This window comes from Equus caballus, chromosome 2 (genome assembly GCF_041296265.1).
Source record: "Equus caballus isolate H_3958 breed thoroughbred chromosome 2, TB-T2T, whole genome shotgun sequence".
In the NCBI taxonomy this organism is placed as follows: domain Eukaryota; kingdom Metazoa; phylum Chordata; class Mammalia; order Perissodactyla; family Equidae; genus Equus; species Equus caballus.
Genome location: NC_091685.1, coordinates 86,790,703 through 86,815,312, shown reverse-complemented (window position 1 = coordinate 86,815,312; position 24,610 = coordinate 86,790,703). Strand labels below are relative to the sequence as shown.

Below are 24,610 nucleotides of genomic sequence, written 5' to 3'. Positions count from 1 at the left end.
AGTCATTAGGCTTGAATCAATTCTATTCAGAAAACTTCCTGAGCAATCAAATAAACTAGGTGAGATTAATCTGGACTTCCTACGATTTTGTATGATTTCTTCCATAGAATAATTGAAACTGGCAGACAATGATCAATTTTGGAAGAAAAAGACTCAAAGTTGAAATTCCATAGCCTAAGTATAAGTAGATGTTATAAAAGGTTATTAGCCTTTAGAAGACTTAAACTGTACACATTATAGGTCAGGAATGCAGATACATACTTTTTTTTAAAAAAAAAGTAAACTTTACTTGCCCGCTAGTCCCCATTCGCATTTAGTGGCAGAAAAACAACAAACTTAATCTTTCCACTTAAATATAACTGTCTTTTAGTATAAAGCTTAATTGTGTCTGAGAAATTATTTGGACATTATAGGATTTAAACTCTTCTCCAGCGTTCTCTCAGTACAGGTGCAGAACTCGTTCTAAACAGAAAAGGCATTACAACAGAAGAAACTAGTCAATATGTGGTGGTGACTTTCCCTTTAGGGAAAATAAGATTAGATCCTTGCCTCTCCAACGTAAGTTAATAGAAGAAAATACAAAGAAATATTTCATGGTTCTCAAGTAGGGACAAGAAAAATAAAATAGTATAAATAAAAGAAACAAAGAGATTAAGTCTTCTCTACTTATAAATGATAATGAAATGATCTGACTAGAAAACAAACGTGAATTAATAAGAAACTTTGGTGATGAGATTAGATAAACAAAAACAGTCACGCTTCGCTTACTGATGGGGATTCATTCTAAGAAATGCATCATTAGGCGATTTCGTCGTTGTGTGAGCAGCATGGAGTGCACTTACACAAACCTAGATGGTACAGCCTACTACGCACCTAGGCTGCATGGTATAGCTTATTGCTCCTTGGCTACAAACCTGTACAGCATGTTACCGTACTGAATACTGTAGGCAATTGTAACACAATGGTACTTGTGTATTTAAACATATCTAAACATAGAGAAGCTACAGTAAAAATATGGCATAAAAGATAAAAAGTAGCTCACCTTGTATAGGGCACTTCCACGAATGGAGCTTGCAGGACTGGAAGTTGCTCTGGGTGAGTCATTGATGGAGTGGTGAGTGCATGTGAAGGCCCAGGACATTACTGTGCACTGCTGTGGACTTCACAGACACTGTACACTTAGGCTACACTAAATTTATAAAAGATATTTTTCTTTCTTCAATAATAAATGAACCTTAGCTTACTGTAGCTTTTTTACTTTATAAACTTTTTCATCTTTTTAACTTTTTGACTCTTTTGTAACAATGCTTAGCCTAAAACACAAATACACTGCATATCTGTACAAAAGTATTTTTTCTTTATATCCTTATTCTATAAACTTTTTTCTATTTTTTAAATTTTTGGGTTTTTTTTTACTTTTTAAAGTTTTTTGTTAAAAACTAAGACCCATGGGCGGCCGGCCTGGTGGCGCAGCGGTTAAGTGCACACGTTCCGCTTTGGCGGCCCCGGGTTCGCCAGTTCGGATCCCGGGTGTGGACATGGCACCGTTTGGCAAGCCATGCTGTGGTAGACGTCCCACATAGAAAGCAGAGGTAGATGGGTACGGACGTTAGCTCAGGGCCAGTCTTCCTCAGCAAAAAGAGGAGGATTGGCGGCAGATGCTAGCTCAGGACTAATCTTCCTCAAAACAAAAGAAAAAACTAAGACACAAACACACACATCAGCCTAGGCCTACACAGAGTTAGGATCATCAATATCGCTGTCTTCTATCTCCACATCTTGTCCCATTGGAAGGTCTTCAGGGGCAATAACATGTATGGAGCTGTCATCTCCTATGATAAATGCCTTCTTCTGGAATACCTCCTGAAGGACTTGCCTGAGGCTCTTGAGGAGGTGTCACTCTTTTCAGACATACATCCACAGTGTTTTGCTTGGTTTGATAATGCATCATCATAGATTTGCTTTTTTTTTTTTTTATCATAGATTCGCCTGTAAGCAAATGATGCACCATGAACATTCCTCTCCAGCAATGAAAAACTTTTGGTGTTAGGGTCCATGTTTTCAAACTTTTTAAGGAGCTTGTTGAGGTCAGCAAAGACTTCTGTTAAATCCTTCACTGTGATTTTTCTTGGGGGTTCTTCTTTTTCTTCTCCTGAAATTTCCTCTTCTCTTGCCTCTTTTTCAGCTATGCATTCCCCTTCCAGTTCCAACAACTCCTCATTAGTCAATACTTCAGGAACCACCTGTACCTGCTCCTCGACGTCATCCTCATCCACATCCTGGTTAAAGTTGTTTGCCATCTCAAACACAGCCTTGTTGATTTTTGCAACCTCCTCACCCTTGGCAAGTCCTTTGACGACGTGGACGAACCTCTTGAATTTCTTCTTCCAGATGCCATTCTTATACTCCTCTGCTGTATCACCCCAAGCCCCAGCAAGGTTCTTGATGCAGTCATAGGTGTTGTGATTCTTCCAGAATTGCATCAATGTCTTCTCAGCGTCTTCCTCAGTTGCACCAACAGGTTGGGCAAACCTCCTAAGGCAGTAGGCCTAAAGAGCTTCCATGACTCCTTGATCCATTGGTTGGATCAAAGACGTGGTGTTTGGAGAGAGAAACACTGCTTTGATATTGTGATGAAGATCACCAATAAAAGGAGGATGTCTGGGAGCATTATCGACAATAAGCAAAATCTTGAAAGGTATGTTATTCTCAAACAGTACTTCTCCATTTTGCTGGCACAACAATTCAGGAGGGCATCTTGGAAGAGGAGCTGGGTCATCCATGACTTCTTACTGCTCCCATAGTACACTGGCAGTGTGTGATTACTGATGCTCTTGAAGGCCCTGGGGTTCTCACTGTGCCAGATCACGAAGGGTTTCCATTTGTAGCCTGCAACATTGCCTCTAAGCAACACTGTCATCCTGTCCCTACAAGTCTTTAAACCTGTCATTGACTTGGCCTCCTTATGGATGAAAGTGCTTTTAGGCATCCATGTTCAGAATAGGGAGGTTTCATCCACAGTGAATATTTGCTCTGACAAGTAATTTTCCTCCACACTCAGCTTATCTAGAGTTTCCAAAACTTCTTCAGTTGTCTTTATATCAGCACTCACAGAGTCACTGCTCACTTTCACATTATGTAAGCAGTAATGATTCTTGAATCGTTTATACCAGCCAGAGCTAACAGTAAATTCAACACCGTAGGTGGGTTCAGCCTTTTCTTTCTACACAGAAAACAAACTTTTTGCTCTGGTGTGATCATCATTGTGCTGAGAGGGATATGCTTCTGTGTCTGGTCTTTAATCCAGGTCATTAGAAGTTTCTCCACGGCTGATATAGACCCTTCCAGAATTTTTGGTAGTCTCACTGCCTTCAATGAAGGAGATCCTTTAACAGCTTCCATCACTTTGTTCCTGTTCTTCAAGATCATAGCTATGGTGGAATGGGACATGCCTGACTGGCGAGCAATAACCATCACTGATTTTCCACCTTCGTAGTCCTTAATCACTGTTCATTTTGTTTCTAGGTCTAGCACTCAAGATGCCTTCTTACCGGCAACATTAGCAGCGGATTTTGTACTCTTAGCAGCCATGATGAACAAAAAAACACGAGATTAAATCAAGCACAAGAGAAAATGATGCTATCAAGAGATGCAGTAACCATGAGACGTATGAGGCCGCTGCCACCATAACCTGGCATACGGTTAACCTGGCATACTGTTTCACAGTAAACTTTTTTTTATAAGTAGTAAGAATACACTCTAAAATAGTGATAAAAAGTATAGCACAGTAAACATGTAGACAAATAACATAGTTGTTTATTATCAAGTATTATGTACTGTACATAATTGTAAGTACTACACTTTTTGGGACTGGCAGTGCTGTGGGTTAGTTTACACCAGCATCACCAGAAACATGTGAGTAATGCATTGCACTACAGTGTTACAATGGCTATGATGTCACTAGGTGATAGGAATTTTTCAGCTCCATCATAATCTCATAGGACCACTGTCATATATGCAGTTGTTGTTAACAGAAACGTCATTACGTATTGCATGACTGTAGTCAAAAATCATTCACTTTTCTCTGTACTTGTAGTATGGTGAGCCTTCCGTATCTGCGTGTTCCACACCTGTGGATTCAAGGTTGTGTCTGTTCTGAACATGTACAGACTTTTTCCTTGTCATTATTCTCTAAACAATACAGTATAACAGTTATTTACACAATATTTACATTGTATTAGGTATTATAAGTAATCTAGAGATGATTTAAAGTGTACAGGAAGGATGTGCATAGGTTATTTTTAAATACTATGCCTTTTTTTTTTTCTTTGAGGAAGATTTGCCCTGAGCTAGCTTCTGCCGCCAATCCTCCTCTTTTTGCGGAGGAAGACTGGCCCTGAGCTAACATCCATGCCTACTTTCTATGTGGGATGCCTACAACAGCATGGCTTGCCAAGCGGTGCCATATCCACACCCGGGATCTGAACTGGTGAACCCCGGGCTGCCGAAGCAGAATGTGCAAACTTGACCGCTGCACCACTGGTCCAGTCCACTATGCCATTTTATACAAGAGACTTGAGCATCTACAGATTTTGTCATCCTTGGGGCATCCTAGAACCAATCCCCCCAAGATATTGAGGGATGAGTGTAGTCAGAAAATTAAAAAGGGAAAATATTACATTCACTCTTGCAACGAAGCTATAAAATACTTAGAAATTAATTAAGAAAATGAAGGATATATTTGGTAATCTGAAGCAAATATGGTAATATTAATTACGTAAATTGGTAGATAGATATCTGTATTATATATACTTTCTCATACTTTTTAATGAAAAATTTAAAATTAGAGTATGTTAAATTAAAGATTATTCTCTTGTGATATTATATGTCTTCTTTTTCTAAGTTTATTGTTGGCTGACTTTACAATAATTGTGAAAAATTAACAGGCTTGCAGTGCCAACATCTGAGTCTTCCTTGTTATTACTTGCTTTATTTTGTTTCCTTAGGTTTTGGTAACTAACTTCCTGGGTTTAATTTGGTAATTAATTGTTCATTACATGAACAGTTGAAATTCTCTTAGATACCCACTTTAGAATATAGGGGTGGGGCAAATATCTTTCTGCAAACCACTCCAAGAGTTGAGAGAGGTGATTCTGAATTCTTTTGGGGGAGTAGTTCCTAAAGGGGACAGGTAGTAACATGAAAATGGCTCTTATCTCTGTGCTGTGTTAGTTATGTTGCAATATAGAAAATGAGGCGTGGTACCAACCAATAACATGGCCAGTGACTTTGCATTAACAACAAGGAGAGTTTAGTGGCATAAAAAGAGGAAGTTAGGGGAAAACAAAACAAAACACAAGACTAATCTTTATTTCTAATACAGGAAACAAGACTCTGTAACCTTTCACTTAGTTCTCCAAATAAGCAAATATTTAATTGTATCAATAGCCTGCTTGTATCTAATAGGTATGGGGAAATATAAGGGGCTTATACAAGAGTCACACGTTTTTTAAAAAAACCATGATCTTGTTGGGATTTGACGACTAAGAAAAAATAAGTACAAGTGGAATGAAGTGGGGCCCCTATCTTTTCAATTTTTCTCTCTGACACATTGGCTAAGAGTTCTCTAGTCAAGGAAGCTGACTTCTTTGGACTTAAATCGGGCTATTGCATGAAGATGACGTGTAATTTATAATAGGTTAAACCAGCACGTCTAGATTTTCACCAATTCAGTACTATGCTATAGTTCCTATTTTACTTGGCAAGGAATTTTCTAGCCTTGTGCTGACAGTGAGATGTTCAACAGGAAGAACTGGAGGAAGAAGAGATTTTAGTTTCGGAATCTGCAAGTCACATTTAGAAAATACCCACTTCAGCTCAGGCAAGTAAATCTCCATATTATATGCAAGTGAAAAAAAAAAGGTTGGACTTTGATGTTTCCTTCAATAAAAATATGGATAATCAATTTTCTATTAAAAACATTCAACTAGTGGGGGCTGGCCCCGTGGCCGAGTGGTTAAGTTCGCGCGCTCCGCTGCAGGTGGCCCAGTGTTTCGTCGGTTCGAATCCTGGGCGCCGACATCGCACTGCTCATCAAACCACGCTGAGGCAGCGTCCCACATGCCACAACTAGAAGGACCTACGACTAAGAATATACAACTATGTACCGGGGGGCTTTGGGGAGAAAAAGAAAAAGAAAATAAAATCTTAAAAAAAAAAAAACATTCAACTAGTTTTCAGTCTTTTGTTTTTAAGCTATTGTAAGACTGCAATCTTTTATCTGGATTCTGAAATGTGAAAAGGTCTAAAAACCTTTTTGTAATCCATTTGGTGGTAAAAGTGGAGTTGACATGAACTTATTTGGCAATGAAAACTATACAGCTGTTAAGTTATTTACAACATTTACATATCTGACTTCATGTGAATATGTTTCACTGCAGAATTATTAATGTTTGATTGTGGGATGCTGACCTATACACCCTGGAGGTGTCATATAACATGAAGTATATGCATATATTACCTTTTTAAAAACTGAGAAATTCTGATTTCTGAAACATATTTGCCCCTAGGGTTTTGGATAAGGGACTATGGACTGGTATACGCTGCAATAAATGATCTTAATATCTTTGATTTGTTAGGATAAATCTATATCATGTACTATATATATATTTTTTTTTTTTTTTTTTTTTTGAGGAAGACTGGCCCTGAGCTAACATCCATGTTCATCTTCCTCTACTTCATATGTGGGATGCCTACCATAGCATGGCTTGCCAAGCAGTGCCACGTCCACACCTAGGACCGAAACTGGTGAACCCTGGGCCACCGAATAGGAATGTGAGAACTTAACCGCTGCGCCACCAGGCGGGCCCTACAACATATTTTTAAGTCAGATTTTTTTGGGTTTGAATTCTAGTTCTTTATTTATTAGCTGTAGCTATACTAAGTTTTCTCAGCAGTAAAATGGGGATGGTAATAGTTGAAGTCATTCTGAGGATTAAGTAGGTAACACAGGCTAAACACTTAGAGCAGTCTGGTAATTCGTAAGCATTTAATACGTCAGCTATAACTATAATAACAGTGTACCGATTCGTATTTGTGACAACTGGGCACCCATTTCTCTATGCTCTTGCTCACATCTGGTATTACCATTCTTTATAGTCTTACCTAATATGATAGCCCCTCCCCAAAAGATATCCCATTATTTTGCTTGCATTTCTTTGATTTCTAGTGATGTTGAAAATATCTTCATACTTTAACTATCAGTATTTCTATACTCAACTATTTTTCTTGAGTGTCATACTTTTTAAAACATCTTCCCTATGAAAATATTATTATTTACATTTACTTATATTTTTCCCAGTATTTGCAAGTTTCCTTTCTCTCCTTTTTCCCCCTTCCTTCCTTCCTTTCTCTCTTTCTGTCTTCTGCCTTTCCTCTCTTCCTTTCTTTCTTCCAGAGTTTAATCCTTTTAGGATTCATTTTGATGTATGCCTTTTTTAAAAAATCATCTATTGTTAGCCAGCTGCCCCCAAACCCATCACTGAATAAGCTATCTTTTCCACCACTGATTAAAAACCATTCTTGAGTCAGCCCTGAGGGCCTAGTGTTTAAAGTTTGGTGCTCCCCACTTCAGTGGCCCAGGTTCACTTTCCAGTCTCAGAACCACACCACCTGTCTGTCAGTTGCCATGCTGTGGTGGTGGCTCACATAGAAGAACTAGCACAACTTGCAACTATGACATACAACCACATACTGGGCTTTGGGGAGGGAAAAAAAAAAAAAAAAAAAGAGGAAGATTGGCAACAAATACTAGCTCAGAGTGAATCTTTCCCTGCAAAAAAAAACACCCCAAAAAACAAAAAGCTAAAAAAAAAATTCTTATCATATGCAAATTCTGTCTTTTTTTAGACATCATATATTATTCCTTGGCCTGACCTCTTAATTCTCTTGCCCACTCCACATTGTTTAACCTTCTGATACAGGTCAAATACTCTCTATTTTTATTTTTCAAAAATGTCTTAGATATTGATACATATTTGTTCTTCCAGATAAAACTCAGAATTATTTTGCAAAATTTTCAACAAACCTGCATTGGGATTTTGACTGAGATTAACTTGGAAGAAAGAGACACATTTCAACATTGAGTCTTTCCGTTTATTCAAGGACATGAAATATGTCTCCATTTCTTCTTGAAGTTTCGTAAACTTTAAAGTCCTTGCTAATAGCTATAGCTGATTAACAAGTTCTGAAATATGTGCAACCTTATAGTTTATAGCAAATTGGAAACTAAATTGATTAATAGTTGAATATATTTATTGATACCAGTTGTTATAGCCTGAATGTTTGTGCCACCCTGAAAATTTATCTATTGAGAACAGCAGGGGAAGAAGACAATTCCTCTACCCTCTAGATCCTTCTGGTCAGTCTAAGAATTAAATTGACGTGAGACAGAGTAACAGGAGAAAATCAATCAAAGTTTAATAAGATGTATACATGGGAGAAACCCAGGAAAACCGAGTAACTCACCAGAGTGGCCGAGATTGCTACCTTAAATACCGTCTTCAGCTAAAGACAAAGGAGGATGTTGGGGGTTGGGGGGAGTCAGTTAAGGGAGGTTCCCAGAAAAGCACAGTAAACAAGAGTAAGGTTATTATGCAGATTTAAGTCCTTGCCTTCTACATCTATTAGAGTTTCTAGAGAAAGGTCATCCCTCTCTTCCTGGTACAGAGAAGGAGACACCTTTACAAATGGAGATTTCCCTTACAAATGTAAATGTCTCTTAGAAAGGGTGACTTCTACTTGGTTTTCAGCGCTTCTCCCACTTCTGAAGTTTTGCAAAAATGACCAGCCCAAAATAACACCAGAGAACTTGCTTGCCCCGTTCCTCCTCCCCTCCCCCCCGCACAAAGAACAGGTCATGTGAGCATACAGCCAGAAGGTGACTGCCTGCACCTCAAGGTGAAAGCTCTAACAGTAAGCTGACCATGCTCGCACTCTGATCGCAGACTTTCAGACTCCAGAATTGTGAGAAAATACATTTCTGTTGTTTAAGCTCCCCAGTCAATGGTACTTTGTTATGGCAGCCCAAGCAGACTGCTAGAGTAGTGTGTTTATTAGTCTTCCCCTAGACTCTGGGTTACCCTTGGCTTTACAAGTTAATCACGGCCCAAGAAAATAGCACAATTGAATCAACTAATGGGGTGACAGAAAGGGCTACTTCGTGATGAGTACTTATTTTATTGAATTGCTTTGCACAAGGATCAAATGAGGAAAAATGAAAGTTTCTAAGTCACCTTATGTCCTCATTCAAAATGAAAATAATTTTTTAGTTCTACAGATGAATTGCATATTTCTAGAAATGTTGGCTTCCCTATGTTATTGCACAGAAGAATGCCAATGAGAAAATTGTCATCGATGTTTAGTGTCCACAGGGTTAATACTTGGGCCTATCTGGAAGTAGCAGCATGGAGGCACTTTTCTAGTCGTTCTTTTCAGTTGTGGAACACGTCAGAGTTTGCTAAGTGCATTCACATACAAAGTTTTCTTTCATCCTCAAAACAAATTTAAATGAAGCGTCAGTCTCATTTACGGATGGAGCAAATTGAGATTCAGAGAAATGAAATGTCTTTTGCAAGGTAGCATAGAACTAGAGCTAGATTTTACTCCATTGAAGGAATTTTTCTGAGAGCTTATTGTGTGTACACTATGGCCCCCAACTTAGGCCCTTCTCTCCCGCGCTGGTGGGATCTCCTCTCAGCAACTGATATAGCTTCCTGGCTGCCTTATGCCGTGCTGTACTTCTCCGAGCTTGCTCTAAGGCAAAGATCCAACCCATCGCTGGACTCTGAACCTGTGGGCAGATGTGTGATGCTGCCTCTCCTAAGGGACAAATCTCTTTCTGCTAGTCTCTGCCTAGCCCCTACTGGGCCAATGACGGCAAAGGGCTTCTCCAGACATCTGAGGTGTTTGCTTGGGAAACTCTCCTTCAACTTTCCCTCTCCTTCTTTCCTCCCCCTCCCAATTATCCTGCTTAGTATACAGTCAAAGGGAGGTTTGACATTTGCTCTTAGGTCCAAATGAGAAGCCAGGCAGGCACATGAAACCCACAGGCCTTGATTTACTCATTGTCCTACTTTATCCTAAACCAAACTTTTCTTTTTTTTTTTTTTTGAGGAAGATTAGCCCTGAGCTAACATCTGTTGCCAATCTTCCTCTTTTTTTGCTTTTCTCCCCAAAGCCCCAGTACATAGTTGTATCTCCTAGTTGTAAGTCATTCTAGTTCTTCTACGTGGGTTGCCATCACAGCATGGCTTGATAAGTGGTGTGTAGGTCTGTGCCCAGGATCCAAGTCGGTGAACACTGGATAGCTGAAGCAGAGTGTGACAACTTAACCACTTGGCCACAGGGCTGGCCCCAGGTAAGTTCTTTTTTGAAAAGACAAGCGACATTTAGTCCCAACTTTGTACTGACTGTGTATAGAGAGGATAAATGAGGAGTGAGGGATGCAGCAGTGACTGTCTGTCTGAGGAAAAGTGAATTTAAAAAAATTTTTATTCTGAAAATCATTTAAATTTATCTTGTAAACTACACAGAAGAGTGGACAATATTAACAATTTAAAGTTTATCTCTGAATTTAAATCTGCAGGCATCTTTTTCTTATTCTTTACAGGAGTCTTGTCTCATTTTATCACCTTTAGATTTATTATGCCCCACAAGTCAAAAATGGATCATGTCAGAGTGGGGAATAAACGAGTAGATTAGTTTCTCAGCACTTTGGAAATATTAAAGTTGCTTTAAATATTTTCTTTAGAACTCCACTGGAACCTCTGTGTTAGACTGGTACAGAATTACCAAATCAGAAGGTCCCGGCATTTCCCTAGTAACAGTGTTCTCAGGAGAGATCTTGTGAATAGAGTCATGAGCACAGATCCAGCATATTCTCTGAAATACTTCACCCTTGGGCTCCTAAATTCAAGGGAAAAAAAATAGAATTTTCTTTTATACATTATAGAAAAGCATTGTGGAACATAGAGGAACGCAGGACTAGGTGACAGGGAGCTACGGCATCTCAGTTCTGGCCCTGAGATTTTAATCAAATCATCTTTCTGGGGTTTAGTTTCCCCATCTGAAAAATGGAGATAATAATTCATATGTCATAGAATATCTGTAATTGATACTGGTTAGCACAAGGTTGACATAAGGGAAGCCATATTGTAGAAAAGAAACCACATTTTCTTTGAATGATCTCTGATTAACTAATCCAGCTGGACATGTACCCTCCAGGACATATACATGCCCTGTAGATTTTATGGCCCCTCCCAGCTGCAATAAATTGGTAACTTTGTTTTTTTGAGTTCCTTATTAATGTAATGACCTCTAGGGCAGAGAGTCTAGGCGCTTAGCCATCATCAATGACAACTGAAAGATCTGGGTATAGGGCAGTTCTCCAGTCTCTGATGCATATCCAGTAAAACAAAAGATTATCAGGAACTAAGACCAGATGTCTGCCCCACCTGGAGACCAGCCCCCTATATAATTGGCCTGTGGTCTTTGTTCTGTCCTTTCGGACATTAGTCAGCCATCTTCCCCCTTGCTAGCAGGCTGTAATGAAACCCTTTCTCTCCTACCACCTTGCCTCTTGACTATTGGCATGTCTTGCAGCAGGCAGACGACCTCTCTTGGGAGGTAACATAATGATTAAATAAAAAATATTTGACATCAAATGGTATGAACTAGAGAAAGAGAGAAAAATTATTGAGGGCTCAATATAGGCCAGGTACTCGAGTTACAGCTAGGGTTCTTAAGAGAGATTAAGGTCCCTGATTTAGGTCCATGATTCTATCACAACAAAATTTTAAATCAAATCATTAATAAAAAATGTTTTAAATTAAATTTAAATGATCCATATTTCACTCTAGAAGAAACCCTCTTAATTTTATTACATATTTAAGGCTTACTTTACTAAAGCTCAAAAGCAGAATAAATCAACAGTGGAAAATAAAAATACTTTCTATAAATATTTCCTTCCAAATGTGTCTTTTGTTAACAGACTAATAATAATTCATAATAAAAATAATCTGTATGACGTTTTACATTTTTTCAAAATACTTTTCAAAGGAGACCCTAAATTAGATGTAGTAAGTTAAATAAGCATAGTATTAAAATTTAACAACAGAAAAGTCTGACACATTGTTATATTTTCCTACTGTTTAAAAATTATTTCATGGATGGAGAGTAAATAATTTCATACAATTTAAAACACTGTGTAGACAAAACTTCCTCCAGCAGAAAGTTAATCCAAAATGTTACCCATTAAATGTGAAAAAAAAAAGTATTAAAAACATCAAAATACACGGAAAGGACACTCAGTTTAAATCAAGAAAATAATTAAATATTATATATTAAAAGTTTCAGCTGTTAAAATTAGAAAACTATGAACCACATAAGATATTTTCTTTTTTTAGTAACTGCATATGTATCTTCATAGTACTTTTTAAGAGTAATCTTATTGAAACATAAATATCATAAGAGTTTAATAAATGTTTCACTAATGTATTTTTCTATCACACACACATATATACATACAAATATTTAGGAAGAATCCATATTATCTTCTGATTATGACCAAAAAAATCTGATAAGGTCATAGTCTTTCATTTGACCTTATATAGAAATAACTTGAAAGTAATGAGACATATATTTTTAACCATTTTGGTATATAATTGGATCAGATTTTATTTTCAGTAGTTTTTCATAATTTCTTATTAGGAAGATAAGCTAGTAATGAGAAAAATAAAGTAATTAATTATAAGTATTAAAGTTAATACTTGATGCTTAAGAGTCTAGTTAGAATATATGTCTTAAAAAAATAAATAAGCAATAGATGGGTATTTTATTTCTTAGGCAAGGTAGATAAATTAAAATATTTTAGAACATGATCTGAATTTAAAAGAAAAAAACAATAGAAAACAGAAATTAACAATTCAACCTGAATGAATTAAATAGCTGGAGAATTCTTAATATTTTTGACATATATACCATATGTTTTAAGTACAAGGCCTCTGAAATACATTTTCTACTCCCCAAAACCTTGCTAAATTGAAATTCACATTCTTCATTGACTTACTCATTATTTAATCTACCTAGGGAATTTTGCGATTCAGACCAAAGACATTTGCAAATAAACCAAAGATTACTAGCTTTTCATTTTTTATGTTTAAGTGGTATTTTCCCTTTATATATCTTAGATAGTGAAATACATCAAGAAAAGCTATTACTCTTCAGATGTTGTACAATAAATAATTATTTAGATGATAAAGAGTTAATAAAAATTTCAATATCTGCTAAAGAATTATGAAGCCCATCATTTATATCTTGACTTCTAAGAAAATTTTTAAGAGTATCTAAAGCAGCTATTGCCTCATTTTTTGATGGTAAAGGGAGTTCGGTTCCTAGAGATCCACCGTCATCCTCTTCGTCAGAAGCATAAAATCCTGTTTCATCTGATTTACTTTCTTTGGTCCATACCGAATCACCATCTGGCACTGCTTCACACGTCTCCAAACCGTCATCCAGGGCAGCATACTCTTCTACAGATAGACCTTCAGGAAATTCCACTCCTGCTGCCTGGGCATGGGGGACCAAATCAAGACCAGTGTCTGTCTCTGCATTTGTCTGGTCACTTTCTTCCTTTTGAGATTTGAATCCTGCCTCTTCATAGCTCTTTGCAATAGTCTCTGGGGTTACAGCCCTCCAACAGAGATGCAATGTATCAATTGCATCTATTAAGGAAAACGTAAATTCTTTGCTGCCTTCAACAGAGCTTAAAAATTTCTTGATAAGACAATGTCGGTATCTGATTTTAAGGCTTTGAATAACACCTTGTTTCATGGCTATAAATTTGGAAGATAAACATGATGGAAAGAATGCTAACTCAATGGACTTGAGGTTCTTTACATCTGGATGTGCAGGAAAAGAATCAACAAAAATCACCACTCTTCGTTGCTGGGCTTGAAATTTCTCATCAAGCTTCCGCATCCATTGATCAAATATATCTGAGGTCATCCATGCCATTCTGTTAGCTTCATAATACACAGGCAATGACTTTATACCTTTGAAACAATGTGGATTTCTGTTTTTTCCAATGATAAGCAGAGGAAGTTTCTCTGAGCCATCCATGTTTGCCCCAACCACCAGAGTTATTCTGTCTTTGCATAACTTTCCAATTGAACATGTTTCTCCTTTAAATGCAAATGTATTCGTAGGTAACATTCGGTAAAGCAACCCAGTCTCTTTTATATTAAAAACATTTTTAGGATGATAGTCATTTAAATAATAAGGCAGTACGTTTTGCTGCCAGACAGTTGAAGGGTCTACTGCTATTCCTGTAGCTTCTACAGGTTGAGCTCTGAATACTAAGCCGTATCTGGATTTAAAGCGATCCAGCCAACCATTACTGCACTTAAAATCATTATGTCCCAGTTTCTGGGCAAAATCATTAGCTTTTAGACGCAACATTGGACCATTAACTGGTACATTTAGACACTGAGCAATTCGATACCACCTCATTAATGCCTCTTCCAGATCTGTGTAAAAAGCAGTTCTCAGTCTTTTTCTCTTTGGATCAAATCTCAGCGATTCAAAGGCTTCTAGAACCTTGTCTTTATTCTTCATAATAGAAGACAATGAATTTTTTTTTATTCCATATTCAGCTGCAATCTCTGCCTTTTTCTTGCCACTTTCTACGGCATTTATAATATCGATCTTTTCTTCAATGGATAGACTTTTCTTTTTCTTCACTGTTACCGGCAGAGTTGAGGTATCTCCGGAAGCTTCTGCCATCTCAACCACAGCTTACGTAGAGATTTCTCGTCCTTCTGGTGCCTGTTTCTTTAATTAAATTTCTTTTCCAGTATGATACAAATTGCGGCTTTCTGTCCCACTTCATATACTGAAAGTTGGTAAGTGTCTAGTAGTTTTATTCCTCAGGAAATTGATGAGTAAATATATTTTTTTCAAAGGATTAGAATAAGAAGAATGTTACGTGCAGCTAGAATATTTTAGAAGAGAAACTTCCTTCTCAGGACCTTGTGTAGCTCAGTTTATAGTTTATTCCGAGTTCCAGAAGTCAGGCTAAAATAGAATCTCATTATGTCAAACCTGTCCAGTCCTGCTGATATATTTTTGGAACTTCAATCCTTTAAGATGATCCATTTTATCCATGCGCGCATTCAACCTCCTATTAATTCTCTACAGAAGGCCTCAGAGATAAGAAGAAAAAGCATTCAGTAATTTTCATGCAAAGTGTTACCCATTAATTTCCAAGTCTCTTCAGGATGGAGAAGAAAATGGTAGAATCCTTCTAAGACTTGATGGTATATCTTCTGTGTCTTGAAAATGTAAAAAAAAAAGTCATTTTAGCAACGATAAGTCAATTAAATATCAAAAAGAACATTTATATGAATTAGTTATGCTTTTAAATAATAATGAAAGAATGAGAACATGTTTCTGAAAATACAATAACCTAAACTTCCAGGAGAAATGCTTACCTCCTAAAGGGGCTCTTAAAAAGCTCTCTAGCTCTGCTCTGTGCATTTGAATACTCACTTGCCTTTCAGTGCTTTATAATATATACTTCTGAAATAAATCAGACAAATTTAATCTGTTTTGAAAATGTGGGTTTACCAAAATTACAGAACTAAAAATGATGCTGGATAGATATTTGGTGGCTATTTTCTACATGAAGTCACAGACTGCCCCCTCTGACTTCTCTAAAAGAAAAATACAGTCAGACAGTAGTCACAAGGTTCAACTTTTAATAGCACATGGCAGACAGTGTCTCCTTTATAGGAGTCTGGTAGAAAATGCTTCACTAAAAGTCAAATCAAGCGATCCCATTACAAATTTTTTAAATCTAAATCCTATTTTACCTAAATGCTTAAAATCCTAGTAACTTTTGTATCAATTTGACACGTTAGCTGGATGCACAGAGACCAGAAATACTTGACAAAATGCATAAGAATAAACAAATTATTTTTTTATTTTTATTTTCTCCCTGCTTTTTCTCCCCAAATTCCCCCAGTACATAGTTGCATATTCTACTTGTGGGTCCTTCTAGTTGTGGCATGTGCGACGCCATCTCAACGTGGCCTGACGAGTGGTGCCATGTCCGCTCATCTGAACCAGTGAAACCCTGGGCTGCCGAAGCGGACTGTGTGAACTTAACCACTCAGCCATGGGACTGGCCCCTAAAAAAATTATTAAGAGGATATAATGCAGAAAAAGACTGAGATTAAAAGAGAGGAGAGTGACCTTGCGTCTTAACCTCTTAGGACTTCCACTTCCTTATCTGTAAAATAAAGGGCTTATCATACATAGAATAAGGATATTGGCTTTGGTGCCAGACAAACCTGAACTGACAAGCGACTCTGCCATTTAGTACTTATGTGATCCTGGGTAGTTTACTTAACCACCGGAAGCCTCAGCTCCCTTATCTGTAAACTAGGCATCATTACAGCACCTACCTCATTCGGTTATTGCACATTCAACGAGCTTCAGTGGCAGAGTGTAAAGCACTCAGCACAGTCTTTCAGCACTTACAAAGTGTTCAATGAATGTGTGGTGATGATCGCATCATCATTGTCTTCTCTCTAATGTCCCTTCAGCTGTGTCAGTCTATAAAATTCAGAGATTTTACAAAATCCTACGTGCAAGTAGAAGCAAGAATCTCACCTTAAATATACACTGAAAGCAGAGCTCTTCTTAAACCAAACTGTACTGTGAGAACAGTCACAGGGCCCCAGGTGGGCTCACCCCTACCCTCCTACACAGCATCTCCCCTACCAGGATCTACAGGCTTTCGGCCTACTGCAGGCCAAGGTAACCAGCTAATTTGATAAGCAAGTGTTACTCCCTGTGACATAGTGTGGGCATCTATCCTTCTAGTTTGTCTTTCTGTCTCCCAGGTTTCAAGATGACACATGCTTTTTCTTTCTTCTTCTTTTTTTTTTTGGCTGAGGAAGATCTGTCCTGAGCTAACATCTGTTGCCAATCTTCCTCTATTTTTTTTTTTAAGTGAGCCGCTGCCACTGCATGGCCACTGAAAGACAAATGGTGTGGTTCCACGCCCAGGAACCGAGCCTGGGCCGCTGAAGTAGTGCGTGCTGAACTTTAACCACTAGGCCCTTGGGGCCAGGCCCAACACATGCATTTTTTTGCACAAAATCTTTTGACAAAACTCCTCTGCCTTTGTAGTTCAAATAAAACAAGTAATTTTCATCATAGAAACTAAAACCAGTAAAGGAGTTTTTGTTGTTGTTATTGAAAAAAGTCTTAATAATAATTAGGATAACCCAGGGCTTTAGTTTCCAAACTGCTTTACATCCTGTATTCCAAACAACTCAGGAGGAAGATATAGCTGGATTTTAAAGCTCATACAGTTATAACGTGGTTGAGTGCAGTCTGGAAATCCAGGCTTTCTAATGTCAAGTCTCCGTTCTTTTCACTATATTACAGTGTCCTTGAATCACATTGGGATGACCTCCTCTGAGAACAGTTACACATTCTATACCCCCAACACCAAGCCAAGTCAGCATTTCCAGTGCCTATCCAAACCTAACCAAAAAAACAAACCAAAAAATACCCTGAAACCAATATCAGGCCTCCACAGAGGAAGAGGCCATTATGAATTCTGTGAACAGCAGATATCAGCCATATCCCACTGCGAGGGAGGGCTGCCCTTTATAAGGAAATATTTGACCATTCAACTAAAAAAAAAAATCTTGCTCATATATGGGACTTCCCTGTACATTTTTCTGCAATTTCCTATAAGTCTACAATTATTTCAAAATAAAAATTTTAAAATATCTTGCTTTTATTAGGAATATACCAACATTAAGAAATTGAGGTAGCAAGAATCAATTTTTTAAGAAAAGACGAAACCAAGCAAAATTACTCTCCAAGAAAAAAAGGGAATCTCCCACCTTCTCTCTTCCTCCTTTCTTTTGTTCTTTCTTCTTCTTTTCTTCCTTCCTTCCTTTTTTCCTTCTGCCTTATTTCATTCGTCAGAAATAAACCCTATCATCTCAAATAACAAGGATTACAGAAAAAGTAACTTGAATTTCCTCCCTTACCCCATTCCAAATAAAGCAATACATATAATCAGAGATTACTGATTATCTTCACCAAACTGAAAATAGTGACATGTTTTTTTAGGACATTTTTTTTTCTGAGAGTTAACAGTATATATTTCCTTCTAAAATAATAGTCAATGCTACAATTTTCCATGGTAAGATACAATATATCTTTATTCCTGAAGCAATCATATTTCTAATGCCAAACCAGAGAAGATAGACTTTTTTCCTAGAAAAGAATAAGGCACCAATACTGTCTAATCAATGAAGCTGACATTTTCCATTCTCCCACTGTATAATGTCTGGGATTTTTTTTTTCCAGGAAGTAATGGCAGCAGCTAATACTTCTCAGAACTCATTTTCTCAATTAAGCTCATTAATCATTTTACCCCTTGAAAATATTACAGCAGAGAAATGCTGTACTATCTGGTAGGGACTATTTTCTCTATGTAAAGCTAACTAAAGAACAAGAATAGGTAATTCATTAAAAAATTGAACTCCAAATAAAGAGAACAATGGCCAGTTGTACTGGTCACAGGAGAAATGTAAATCTTCTTTCAAAAGAGAAGATACTTTTTTGTCTTTTATTTTTGCCTATCAGAATGGCAGCACCTAGTGTGTGCTAGGATGTAGTAACATAGGTTGTTAGGAGGTATAGAAATTGGTACGAAGCATATGGAGGGCAAATTATACAAAAACCTTAAAAATGCACATAACTTTTATCCAGCAAGTCCTTACCCAGGATTTTTATCCCAAAAGAACAATTATAGATGTAAAAATAGTCTAACTTACAAATGTGTTCATTTTCCATTGCTGCGTAACAAATGAGCACACATTTAGTGGCTTAAAACAACACCCATTTATTATCTTACAGTTCTGTAGGTCAAAAGTCCAGATGGGGTCCCCTGGGTCCTCTGTTTAGCACCTCACAAGGCAGAAATCAAATGTCAGTCAGGCAGGGCATTTTATCTGGAGGGTCTGGAAGAATCTGCTTCCAAGCTTACTCAGGTTATTTGCAGAATTCAGCTCCTGGTGGTTGTAGGACTGAGGTCCCTAGGCTTTTCGTTGGCTGCCAGCAGAGACTGCTCTCAGCTCCTGGAGGCCTCCCTCAGCTCTCTGCCTGTGGCCCTCTTCATTTCAGCTACAGAGAACCTTCCTCATGTCAAATCTCTCTCACACTTCAAATCTCTCTTACTTCTTCTGCTGCTACCAGCAGGAGAAAGCTCTCTGCTCTTAAAAGTCCCATGTAATCAGTTTAGGCCCACTCAAATTATCTCCCTTTTGGTCAACTCAATGTCAATTGATTAGTAACCTTAATTACCTGTGCAAAAATCCCTTTTGCATGTTATATAACATAATCATGGGAATGACATCCTATCATATTCACTGGGGAGGGAATTATACAAGGTGAGGGTGATTGCAAGTCATCTTAGAATTCTAACACACAAGAATATCCCTAACATTGTTTTATAATTATAGACAAAACTCGAAATAACGTAAATGTGTAACAAAAAGGATTAGGTAAAGAAATTAAGGAAAATCTATACGCTAAAACACTACTGAGCCACTGAAAGAATAGTTAATGATATGAGGAAGATTCTATAATATATTAAGTGAAAAAAACAAAATACAAAACCATATGCCAACAATACAACATATATTGAAAGTTACATGAAGGCAGAGGCTTATGGCGATTCCTACAGTGCTTCATGACCAGCAAACAGTAGGTTCTCACAACAATTTGTTAAATAAATGAAGAAAAAGAAATATATGCATAGAAAAAAAAAGACTGACCAAATGTCGAATGTTAACTCTAGGTAACAGAATTATGAATAAGTTCCGTTTTTTTTCTTCTTGTAGTTAAAACAATTTCTACTCTTATGCTCTACTCTTTCTACTATTCATGGGTTTTTAAAAATGTTCCATTAATCAGTATCCCCTAATAAAAAGTATGTTTCCAGGGAATTATACTATGCAATCGGTAACTAAATAACTCTCCATGAGAAGGGAGCTGTTGATAAAGAGTGATGAAATTATTGTGACATTACCAGAATTCTCCTAGAAAAGAATTGAAGGTAGCACCTTCTTCTTTCTCTTGAGGAAATAATATTGATAAGCAGTATGCAGTATTCAACATTTAAAGCAAAGAGGAAAGGTCACACATACATTTAATTCATTCAGAAAGGAATAATAACACTATCTTTCAACCTGTTGCCTCCTTTCCCTCCTGGTCAATAAATGAAAGACAGGCTGCCTGAGTTTCCCATAAGTCAAGTGAATAAATGGTACGTGATTTTTCAAAAGCTGAATAATAGCCCATAGCAGTGCAAAGGTACATGAGTAGATAATCCTCATGTCATAAACACATATGGCAGGCAGTTATTCCCTTTTTTCTTACCTCTCCAAATATAAAGGCCAACTGACAGAAAAGTAGTAATCTTCTAATCTTCCTAGAGAGAATGGACAGGCAAAATTCCCCAAACTCTAGGGTGAAAGAAAGGAAGGAAGGAAGGAGAGGGGGAAGGAAGAAAAAAGGAGGGGAAAAAATTCTCCATCTGAGCAAGGTTAGGTTTAAAATAAGGTGTTTCAGTTAATATAAGAAATTTTCCCCAAATCCAAAGAATACTGGCCACTGCTTCCTTTTTCCCAAAGAAAGTGTATAGAATTTCACTGTTTTCCATCACCAGCTGAAGTAGCTTCCAGTGTTTTCTTCGAGCCAATCTACATTCTAATTTCCCTCTGGGCAGCAGAAATCTTAGGAAGAATGAGGACTAACCATGCACAGTACCAGAATCGCACTGGACTAACGAGTACCTAACACAACTAATAACACCTTCACCAAGCAGAAGTTAGTATTAGTTTCAAGTGGTTCCAAGCCCATCAGAATCTCCATCAAAATCACCAGCAGTTGCTAAGGAAACTATCCAGATAAGGACAGATAACTAAAGCAAGTGTTCAAGAAACACCTCTGAGCCTAACAGTCTAACAGTTAGACTAACTTGAGTGAAGCTAAGCATCCCCAAACTCAGGAGACAGCTAGCAGGAGTCCTTAAGGCACCAGCCAGCTCAAACAGTTAAGCATGCAACATCCAAGCACCAGAGAGCACTGCCACGCACCTCTTCCTAGTCATCCTTCTGAAACTCTAAGAATAACACTTGTACTCAGCCACAAAGTTCCATTCTTTTGGGATCTATTTCTTATAACCGACAAGACTAACAGGATGGCTTTGAACAAAAAAATCCACAGTAAACTACAGAACTGCAGTTAGTTTTAGTGAATTGGCATATATATTTGCTCTTTGGTGAAAGACAGAGCCATTTAAGATAAGGGCCCTTTATACATAGATTTATTTTGGGGGATTTCAGTACTGTTCTTTGTCAGAGAAGGTGTCCTGGAGATCTCAGACAATAAATAGTTAGTTACTTTTGAAACATTGTGGTGTCATGGGTATTTACTATTTACAGATATGGGGAAGAAGATATCTGTAAGAGGAGATACTGTTCACTATGCTGGAACTTCCTAGAAATCCGCACAGGCAGAGTCCTGCCTTTGGGCACTTACTCATTAAAAACGTCTTGTCAACTAATGAGACAAGGAAAGGCAGGTGAGAAGTATGGTCTCACGGAGGGTAAATCCCACGAGTGCACTATTATCCTTTGCATTTCTGCAAGTGAAACGGCGGTAAAAATGAGCATCCAGGGTTGTCAAAGGAAAAGCAGTGCAGAACCCTGAAGGGAGATGTGTCTGGACGGATCAACCGTATGTGAGGTTAAGCTTCAGGGATGTCTCCAGCAGTCCATTCCCTTCCATTCAGTGCTGGAGATAAGGGAGAGCATCCGAAGCACAGGTTGGGGCCTCAACTTAAGGAACTACAAAGGGCTCTGAGAACAGGGATTGTTCAGGGGTTTCTGTAAACAGGGCAGTGATCTACTTAAGAAGTAACGGGGCAAGTAAAGAAAGCAGACATCGGTCTCTGGTTAAAGAAAGAGGAACAGGAAAGAAAAGTATTCCAGGAGCCACTGTCAGCGAGGGAGCAGACGCAGAAAGTGATCAGAAAGACAGAGCAAGTAATAAAACTCAGGGATGCCGGGCGTGGGGGTCTGGTTTTCCCGAAGGAGATGGGCGTGAGTGACGTGGCCGGAGGGGGGCTCTCCAGGCACTGGGGAAGCGAGGGTGAGGCGCCCGCATCCCGTCTGCTCCCTTACCCCCGCATTCCCTCCACCGTCCCACCCTCGCGGGACTGGAATAACCTTCTACGTGCTTCCCGGCAGCTGAGAAAGAAGCTTTGGCTCTCCAGTGATATGCGTGGCGTTGAGCTACGTCCACCTCCACCCTCCCGCCGCCGGCTCACCGTCTGCTGGGGGGACGCCTAACGCGTGAGGCTGGGGTGTGTGAGTGAGAAAGAAGGGATGCTGAGGGCTCCTGGAGACCTCCGACCACTCAAGACCAGGCCGGCGCGCCTTTCTGCAAGCTCCCAGCTTAGGCAGGCGCATGGGACCCGCGCGCACACCCCTCTCTAATCCGGCCGCAGCCAGAAAATTACCCGGGCAACGGCACCGGCAGAGCCCCGGATGTGGTTGCTAGGGCCGCAGCGGGAGGGGCGGGGCCAGCCTCCTGGAGACGGGCGGAGGGGGCCGGGTGGGAGGCGCGCTGGCACCATCGAGACGTGGCCGGGCCGGGACAGATTCAGGGAGAGAGAGGCCGTCCAGGGCCAAGGACACGCTGCTTCCGGTCTCCTCACTTCCGGCTCAGTTGCTCTCGGTGCTGGTGCTGGAGGCCGGGTGGAGAAGCGGCCGGTCTGAGTGTCCGCGGCGGTTGGTCAGTGTGAGGCGGTGACAGCTGCAGTTGCTCCCCGCCCCCGAGGAGCCGAGGTGCGTAGGGGGAGGGGAAGAAGGAAAAGGCCCAGGTCTCGTTTCTGCTCGCTTCTTGCCAGGGTTGCGGCGATTCCAAAGAGCGGAGGCAGGGATAATCCTCGACGTGAGAGCTGCCGGGTTCCCCGAAGACAGGTGAGGGCGGAGCTGGCCGGCCGGGCAAGAGGCGGGGGAAGGCTGGGCGGAGGTGGTTGGCGGGGGCGGACACGTAGCCTCTGGGTTCGCCGTTCCGGACTTTCACAGGGCACTTCCATCCTTAGTCTCTGCCGTAGCTGCCCAAGTATTCGGCGTTTGGTTTCTGCCCCTTGATTCCTCTTGTGCCCCTGAGTGTGTCCCCGAAACAGCCGGGTGAAGAGGGAGGACTGGCCCTTCCAGGGCGGCACCCTTTTGGCTTTGCATGCATTGGGTGGGAAAAGGGGTTGCAGGATCCAGGTCTTTCTCGACTAAGTCTTGGAGGGGGGCCACCTTCAGGCTGGTGTCCAGCCTTCGTTTCTCTCTCTCCTTGCATCCCCCACTTCCTCTCTCCCGCAGCGAGAGGAAGGGAGAGTGATAGTCCCTCGGAGAGGTTCACCGGGCAGTGGTGCTGGGAGGAGCCTTGCCTCTGAAATGTCCCAAGCCTGATCGTGCCTGTGGGACGTTCAAGGAACGCTGGAGTTTGGGAAGGAAGGTTGTGCTGTCGTGTCCTCGTCTGTTCCTCCTTGCCAAGTTACTACTGTTTACGTGTCTAGGAAGAGGAAAGAGGTTTTCTGGGTTTTTTTTTTAACCGTTTCTAGACGCCTTTTCTTCTTACTTTATAATTACTTCCTTTGTTTTGTTCTTATCTCCTTCTTGAGTCCTTTGATCTCAAAACTGTTTGTAGTTTACCCTTCCTTCAGATTCTTTAGCCACTCCCTTTTAGGATTTTTGTTCCCCTCCCTTCATTTTCTCCTGGATTAAAGTATATAATTTCTGTAACTCGGTTCTTGTTTGACAAGGAAAAATGGAAGATTTGCAGGACTTTTCATAAACTTGTGCTTTCACCTGCAAGGGTGCGTTCACGTTTGCCACTTAATTAACTTCATTGGCGTGGAAATATGCACCAGAATTGGTTAAGTTGTCAGTCCTGTTTAAGGCTGCAGGAATTGGCCGTTTCATTGGTGCTATCTCAGAGTGACTACAATAGACTGTATGTTAGTACTGTTTTGATTCCGCTTTGCTTCCATTTATTTGTTTTCCTTGCTCAACATGACCAACACCCTCTCCCAACCACCACATCTAACACTCACTATCTGAGAAAATAATTCTGATCTTATTTTATTTTCTGGATTAAAATCTCTGCCTCAGATACTTTCATTCCTTTTTAAGTTGATGAATTAATTTGCCTTAAGCCTGGGTTATGCTTTAGGGTCCGTGGTCTAGGGGTCAGTGACTTTCAAGGGTCTTCCTCCTCCTTACCCTAGAAATTATGTGCAAAGCTTTGTTTGAGTGCATTCTCTTTTTTTTCTGGGGAGAAGGTCTATTCTTTTCATCAAATTATCAAAGGAGATATATAACCTCCAGATAGATTAAAAACCACTCCTTAGATAGTGTCTTGTTGGAGTTAATGAAAACTATTTGTGGGGCTAATT

General features: G+C 39.4%; 2 protein-coding genes across 27 annotated transcripts in view; one reads left to right on the top strand and one right to left on the bottom strand.

Annotated features, from left to right (window-relative positions):
- Nucleotides 1–10,511: 10,511 nt before the first annotated feature.
- TIGD4 (tigger transposable element derived 4) lies at nucleotides 10,512–23,496 on the bottom strand. 11 transcript variants are annotated; one of them, XM_070261466.1, is made up of 5 exons: nucleotides 22,484–22,681; nucleotides 17,982–18,075; nucleotides 16,524–16,674; nucleotides 13,420–15,389; nucleotides 10,534–10,965 (listed from the first exon to the last, which is right to left on the bottom strand). In XM_070261466.1, exons 4-5 carry the CDS (start codon nucleotides 14,839–14,841, stop codon nucleotides 10,807–10,809), a joined length of 1,581 nt encoding a protein of 526 aa, XP_070117567.1. In that variant the 5' UTR covers nucleotides 14,842–15,389; nucleotides 16,524–16,674; nucleotides 17,982–18,075; nucleotides 22,484–22,681; the 3' UTR covers nucleotides 10,534–10,806. The 11 variants fall into 11 exon arrangements, with proteins under 11 accessions (XP_005607865.1, XP_070117567.1, XP_070117571.1 ...); XM_070261470.1 differs by having other exon boundaries at nucleotides 10,534–15,389; nucleotides 22,484–22,678; XM_070261469.1 differs by lacking the exon at nucleotides 22,484–22,681 and adding an exon at nucleotides 20,530–20,615 and having other exon boundaries at nucleotides 10,534–15,389.
- ARFIP1 (ADP ribosylation factor interacting protein 1) overlaps nucleotides 22,868–24,610 on the top strand; it is a 121,370-nt gene continuing 119,627 nt past the window's right edge. For 3 of the 16 annotated variants that reach the window (XM_070261478.1, XM_003364539.5, XM_070261481.1), the window contains exon 1: nucleotides 22,868–23,003. The gene's annotated coding sequence lies outside the window, so the exon portion shown is untranslated. Of the gene's footprint in view, nucleotides 23,139–24,610 lie in introns of all 16 variants that reach the window. The other 13 variants (XM_005607815.4, XM_070261479.1, XM_070261473.1 and 10 more) reach the window with 8 other exon arrangements.